The sequence below is a fragment of the Molossus molossus genome, unplaced genomic scaffold (assembly GCF_014108415.1).
Source record: "Molossus molossus isolate mMolMol1 unplaced genomic scaffold, mMolMol1.p scaffold_m16_p_7, whole genome shotgun sequence".
In the NCBI taxonomy this organism is placed as follows: Eukaryota; Metazoa; Chordata; class Mammalia; order Chiroptera; family Molossidae; genus Molossus; species Molossus molossus.
The window spans coordinates 109,297,738-109,304,855 of NW_023425401.1; the positions used below are offsets into that span (position 1 = coordinate 109,297,738).

A 7,118-nucleotide genomic window follows, 5' to 3' on the forward strand; every position below is an offset into this window, starting at 1 on the left:
TCCCTCCTAGCAAGCCTAGGAAAGCAGGGCGGAGTGTGGGCTCAGCTGCGGCTGCTTCTCTTGTGAGGATCAAATAAAAGCATGGCCCCTATCTGAAGTCACCCTGGAACTGCGCGGCTCCAGTGACTATTAGTCCTGAAGGTATTACTCCAACCGCACATCTCGGCTGGAGGAACCCTGTGTTCCTTAGTGCAGACCCGGCCTCATTGACTCTGCTCTGTGACTGTCCGGGAGCATTCAGGAGACCATTCTTTGGAAAACACAAAACATTATCTTCTGATGGGTCAGCTGGCAGTGACCTTTTTGGCTCAGTGTTAAGTAGGGACTCACAATTAGATACATGCCTAAGGCACAGGGCAGAGGAAGGGGGAGAAGGGAGGCAGCAGCTAGGAGGCAGAGATGTGTTCTCAGGTGTTCCCGGGCGTGCCGGTCACCCGAGGACCTCGTCAAGACGCAGGTTCCGATTCCGCCGTCTGCGGCGGGCCTGAGATTCTGCATTCCTAGCAAGCTCCCAGCCACGCAGACACGCCGGGTGGGGGTCGGGGAGAGCCGAGGCTCAGGGGCCAGACCTGGGCCTGCCCTGCTTCTAGCGGTGGGACCCAAGCGTGGATAATTCCTTCTCTCAAGGCACTTTCACGTGCGGCTCTTCGTGGGAGAAAATGCGTGTGGACGATGCATCGCGGTGGTGGCCACTGTCACAGAGAGCTCGCGGGCCACGAGCTGAGCCTATCCAGTCACAGAGGGAACTGACTCCCACCCCTCCACCCACCCCCAGCGCCTGGGAGAGCATGCACGGGGCGCATGCCCACAAGCCGGCGCAGAGGCTGAGTGAGGGAGAGAAAGTCCGTGGGGTCAGATGTTAAGTGGTGAGCCTGGGTGAAGGACAGACAAGTGGCCATTGTCCTTTCTTGCCACTTTTTTCCCTGTGGATTTGAGACTTTTTTAAAATAAAATTTGGGTAAGAGAAGTTAGGAGGCCCTGGCCGGTTTGGCTCAGCGGTTGGAGCGTGGGCCTGCGGTACAGAGAGACCCGGGTTTGGTTCCCGCTAAGGGCACGTACTTCGGTTGCAGTTTGTCCCCGGCCCTGGTTGGTCGTGCGGGTGGCAGCCACTCGATGTGTCCCTTCACGTCGATGTTTCTCTCTCTCTCTCTTCCTCTCTCTCCCTCCCGCTCTATCTGAACAAAAAATGGAAAAAATGTCCTCGGGTGAGGATTAAAAAAAAAAAAGAGAGAAGTTAGGAGTCTCAAAACCCTTTTTGTTCTGACAGGAAGGGGAAGACAATATTAGGGGAGAGTGAAATCATCTTACAGATCCCAGCAGGCTATTTGATGGCTGGTTCGGGCCGTTTGTTGTTTTGTTTTTTTTTTTGGTTGCTTTTTGTTTCTTTTTAATTAATTAATTAGTTTTTGTTACAGATGTTTCTCCTTTATCCCCCCACCCCTCCTCCTGATCCTGCCCCCCTCCCCAAGCACTGTTGTCCGTGTGGGCCTTCTGTTTTGTATCTTGAAGAATACCTCTGTGTAGACCCCTGTGCCCAGCCCAAACAAAGATGACAGTTTGCTGGAAACGGCATCCCAGAACACGGTCCGAAGGAATAAGGCAGGAGGAATTTCAGGCCCCGAGAAGGCGTGATGGCATCAACAGAGGGAGGATTCCAAATCCAGCCCCAATCCTTCATCAGCTTACTACCGATCAGAACATGTATCACATGCGCTCATGGGGTACCCCCAGAAAGCAGTTTTTAATTAAAAAAAAAGTCTGAGTAAGCCCTGGCTGGTTTGGTTCAGTGGTTAGAGCGTCAGACTGCAGACCAAAGGGTCGCAGATTTGATTCCCAGTCAAGGGCATGTACCTGGGTTGCAGGTTTGATCCCTGGCCCCAGTCGGGGTCATTAGGGAGGTAACCAATTGATCTATCTCTTTCACACTGATGTTTCTCTCTCTCTCCCTCCCTTTCTCCCACTCTCTCTGCAAATCAATAGAAACATATCCTCGGGTGTGGATTAACAACAAAAAAATGTAAAAATAAAAAAGTATGAGTGTTATTATTCCACCTCAGTGGCCATGAAAAGTGATAATACTGCCCTGGCCGGTGTGGCTCAGCGGGTTGAGTGTCATCCCATGCACCAAGAGGCCACCGGTTCAATTTCCGGTCAGGGTGCATGCTTAGGTTTCAGGCTTGTGCCGGAGGCAGCTGATTGATGTTTCTCTCTCTCCCCCAATCCTTCCTCTCGAAAATCAATAAAAACATAGTTATTAAAAAGTGACAATACCCTTGTCCCAAAGCACACCTCACCGCACATCCATTTTTGAAACCACCACAGCGGACGGGAGCAGTTCACCCTTTATTTAGCTTAGGTCACTTGGCTCTGGTGTACTTGGTGACGGCTTTGGTGCCCTCCGACACCGCGTGCTTGGCCAGCTCCCCGGGCAGCAGCAGGCGCACAGCCGTTTGGACTTCCCGGGAGGTCAGCGTGGTTCGGCCTGAGTACTGGGCCAGCCGGGCGGCCTCGCCGGCCAGCCGCTCAAACACGTCATTCACAAATGAGTTCATGATGCTCATGGCCTTGGAAGAGATGCCGATGTCAGGGTGCACCTGGAGAAACAGGACTGCTTTCACCAGGAGGCTCTGCGATGGCCCAGCCCCAGGTTGGGGACCCAGGACTCTAACGCCACCTCACCAGCCTCTTCCCAGAGGCCGAGAGACATGGAAATAGGGATCTGTTTAGATACTACTGTATCCAAGCTAAAACACCGTTTCTCCCAGCTGCAAGAGGTAACGAGCTATCCCGTGTGAGTGCGTCAGCATTATTCTCTGACGAATGGAATCAGTTCCACGCATTCTGCTTTCCCCATTGAGTGCATTTGCATAGTGTTCTGTTGTTTTTCTTGGTGTTTCCCAGTGTGGAGGAATCATAGCTTCTCTCTCCCTTCCGCTTCTAATAGACATCTGGGGGTTTTGTTTTCTCGCTATTAGGTTGTGTTATAGTGAATGCGTGTCTCTGGACACTGTACACGCACAAGGAAGGTTGTTCCTAGAGGTGGGACGGCCAGATCAAGGTGTGTGCACTTAACTTGGCAGATGGTTACAAATCACCGGCCGGAGAGCACACCGACGGGACCCAATCTCAGCACCACCGAGAGGGGTTGAGAGGCCCAGGCTCTGTGCCTGGACTGTGATTCACTCTGTCACCTTGAATAAGGCGTAGTCCTCGGCCTCAGTCTCTCCTTCTATCACACAAGGTCGTGAACTAGGTGATCTCTAGTAAAACAAACGGCGAGCGGATGCGATCTTAAAATGTGAGCAGGCAGACGTTAAGTGTTTCTCTGTCCAGTGGGATATAAGTGACTCCCCAGTGACATAAGCCAATGGTGGAGACAGAGCTAGCTGCTTCTGGTCACCACTCACAACAGGAAATCTGAGTCCGTACGAGGTTGGACTAGGTTTAGCCTAACCCCCACCCCTCGTCATCACAACCCTCTCTCCTAGGGTCTCCCGCCTGCTGGGGTGAAGCAGCTCCCCTCTGCAAGGCGAGTCCCCTAGTCCCCGCCCTCACAGCTTGTGAGCCCTCCTCAGGCTAAGCTGTGGGGCTCACTCATACCCGCTCCCCCCACACACTTTCTTCAGGACACTGGAGTCTGTCTGGTGCTGCCCCTTTTTTTTGTTGTTAATCCTCACCTGAGGATATTTCTCCATTGATTTTTAACAGAGAGTGGGAGGGAGGGAGGGAGGGAGGGGGAGAAAGAGGGGAGGTGGTATGAGAGAGAGACATCGATGTGAGAGAGACATTGATTGGTGGCCTCCCACAGGACCCCGATCAGGGCGGGGGGGGGGGATTGAACCTGCAACCCAAGTACATGTCCTTGACCAGAAATCAAACCTGGTTTTTGTTGTTGTTGTTGTTTTTAAATGCACATACTGTTGGTTTATTTACTTTTTCTAAAAAATCCTCACCGAGGATATTTCTCCATTGATTTTCAGATAGAGTGGGAGGGAGAGAGAGAAAGGGGGGAGAGAGAGGAGAGAGGGAGAGAGAGAGAAACATCGATGTGAGAGAGACACATCAATTGCCTGCCTCCTTCTGGACCCCAACCAGGGCCAGGGATCGAACCTCAACCAAGCTATGTGCCCTTGACCAGAATCGAACCCGCAACTCCTTGGTCCCTGGGCCAATGCTCTAACTGCTGAGCCACACTGGCTGCGGCTGGTACTGCCCTTTGGGCACCCCACCCCACCATTCCTGGAGACCCCGGTTTCCAGGTCACTAAAGCTAATGGCATTCGGACTGGAGACAGGCCCAGCTCTGCGTAAGGATCTTGGGCAGATCGGAGAGAACTGGATGGGCATCAGAGCTGCCCTGCCTCCTCCTGGTCCTGGCTCTGTCGGGCAGGGCAGAGGCTTTGAAGACACGTTGCCTGGGATCCTCCAGACACACTGGTTGTTGGGTAGCTATGGGTGCCCCCAAATGTTTGTCAGCGTGCGAGTCCCAGGTGCTTCTCAGAGGTGCGCGGGTAGACTGCCTGAATAGAGAGGGCACCTGTGGGTTAGGGGTGGGAGCAGGAGGCATTCAGGGGGCTTTGGTTAGAGCTGTGGGTCAGGTCCTGTGACTGTCAACCCACTGAGCACACATGGACCTCAGGTTGCTCTTCTGTAAGGTAGACCAACCCCTCATCCCCTCGGAGACCGAGTGCCACTTGTCTGGAAGGCCTCCCAAGACCTGAGTTCACACAAGTGCCCCTGGCTTTAGCTGGCACGAACTGAACTTCTTGTTTGCACCGCAATGTGTTTGGCTCCCGATCGAGCACCTTCAGCCCAGCACCTTCTCGTGGTCTTCCCTTTTAATTTTGTGCCACCTGCCCTGCCGGTTTTGCTCAGTGGTTAGAGCGTCGGCCCATGGACCAAAGAGTCACGGGTTCGATTCCGGCCAAGGGCACCTACCTCAGTTGCAGTTCATCCCGGGCCTTGGTCAGGTCCTGCAGGAGGCAACCAATCAATGTGGCTGTTATCACATTGATGATTCTCTCTGTCTCTCTCTCCCTCTTTCCCTCCCTCCCACTCTACCCCATGATAAACAGAAAAGTATCCTTGGATAAGGAATTTAAAAAAAATTTTTTTTTTGTGCCACCTAACATTCTGCACAATCATCTTGTCTGTCCGAAAGCCCTGTTAGTGTCTGGGCTGTGGTGGGGAGCATGCCTGAAATGTCCCTTCACATCACAGGTGCACGACAGATACCGAGAAGGGTAGGAACCCCCGAGATCAAGTTTGACCACCCCTGGGGGGACGTGAGTCCACCCGTCCCAGCTCCAGACTACACGGAGTCCCTACTCTCAGCCCAGCACCCTCCCGGGGCTGCCAGTGCATTCGACTCGCTCTCTGACTCGCTCTTTCTCGCTAGCTCCCGGCTCTCACCTGCTTCAGCACCTTGTAGATGTACATTGAGTAGGTCTCTTTGCGCCGACTTTGCTTTCTGGACTTCTTGTCCCTGGAGCTGTGGCCCTTTCGGCCCCCAGACTGCTGCCTCCGTCCATGCTCCGTGCTCATCCTCCTCCTCCTGCATACAGCTGCCTTCCGCTTCTTGGGGCTACTTTTTATGAAGTTAGCAGCAGCTGGCCGGCCAGGTGGGGCTGGGGACCAGCACCTGGGATGAAGGGGTGTGGCTTGGCCCAACCCTATCTGGAACATGCTCTCTCCTCTCCCACAAGCGATTTCCTGTCTCTGAACAGGAAACACTCCACCAGCCCTCCCTTCAGGCTGATTATCCCCCGATGCATCACACCCTTGTTAGAGTTCACACACCACCAAACAGCCACGAAATCACCCAGCACCCACTGGGCTCGGCAAGGCATAGTGCTGGGGAGAGTCGGGACAGACACAGGCATCTCTCCCCACAGAGCCCTGCGAGACGGGCAGATACAGGACCGGTTCACACGGAACAATCGAGGAAGAGTCAGAGGGCCAAAGTGCGTGGTGGGGACAGAGTTCAGAAAACAGTGTGGGCTGCAGTAGCCAGAGAAACTCCAAGGAACAAGTGGGGACTTGAAGCTGGTCTTGTAGGATGAGTACAGTCCAACTGAGGAGAAGGAAGGGGATGTAATTGGAAGAGTGGGAGAAAGATAAATGGTGTGAAAAGCGGAGTGGAATCGATGTGTGCAGGGCGCAGTGAGGCTGGACTGAGGCAGATGGCCAGGGCCGGGAGGCCCGGAGGGGCCGGAGGGAGACACTGGCCAGGGCCGGGAGGCCCGGAGGGGCCGGAGGGAGACACTGGCCAGGGCCGGGAGGCCCGGAGGGGCCGGGGGGAGACACTGGCCAGGGCCGGGAGGCCCCGAGGAGCCGGAGGGAGACACTGGCCAGGGCCGGGAGGCCCGGAGGGGCCGGGGGGAGACACTGGCCAGGGCTGGGAGGCCCGGAGGGGCCGGGGGGAGACACTGGCCAGGGCCGGAGGGAGACACTGGGTGCTTCCACAAGCAGACAAGCTGGGGTTCCCATGGAAGTCAGCTGCAGACGGAAGGGAAGGAAAAGGCAGCCTTTAGGTGGAGAGTTGCTCATCTCACTTTGCACCTGTGGTCAGGTGAGCCAGTCCTCCAGGTCCTTGCATGCTGCGATTCAAGGAACCTGAAGCCACACGAGAAGCCTAGGCTGAGGGTGGGGGAGGTTTTCCGAATCTAGAAGAGGTGGGAAGACGGGCATCACCTGTCCGGGGGTGAAAACAGGCCTCAGCAAGTATCTGCACACTAGACTCAGCTCTCCAGTTCCCAACATCTAGCTACATCTTACACGCTAAGGTTTGAAAGGACCAGAAGGCCACTTCTAAATCCGAAATAAGGCATTGCTAATTTTAGGCATTTGCAGACATACCTCTTTTCTGGGCTTTTTAGGCATTCATAGAATTTTTGAGGTTGACTTTTGGACAGTCTAGCCGACTTTCCTCCAGGTCTGAAGCCCCCATCCCTTCGCTGCACAGGTACTCTGCACAGGGACCCGTCCACTTTCAGGGGAGCTTGAAACACAGCCTGGTCCTCCTTGGCTGAAGCAGCAGGAGCCCCCAGCCCCACAGCTCATTCTCCCCCGAACCCCGTCTCTGGATACTCCGGGCACAGTAACAGGCCACTTTGCTCC

At 54.6% G+C, this 7,118-nt stretch overlaps 1 protein-coding gene across 1 annotated transcript; it reads right to left on the reverse strand.

Moving 5' to 3' along the window:
* Positions 1-2,357: 2,357 nt before the first annotated feature.
* LOC118619915 (histone H2B type 2-E1) lies at positions 2,358-5,543 on the reverse strand. Its single transcript, XM_036246761.1, has 2 exons — positions 5,412-5,543; positions 2,358-2,594 (listed from the first exon to the last, which is right to left on the reverse strand). Exons 1-2 carry the CDS (start codon positions 5,541-5,543, stop codon positions 2,358-2,360), a joined length of 369 nt encoding a protein of 122 aa, XP_036102654.1.
* Between the last annotated feature and the right edge of the window lie 1,575 nt (positions 5,544-7,118).

What these genes read in the sequence shown, in the direction of transcription:
- LOC118619915 (XM_036246761.1), bottom strand. Translation starts at nt 5,543, where the DNA reads ATGAGCACGGAGCATGGACGGAGGCAGCAGTCTGGGGGCCGAAAGGGC. An exon ending in TCTACAAGGTGCTGAAGCAG is followed by an intron (nt 2,595 to 5,411) that starts GTGAGAGCCGGG and finishes CTGTTTCTCCAG; the next exon opens with GTGCACCCTGACATCGGCAT.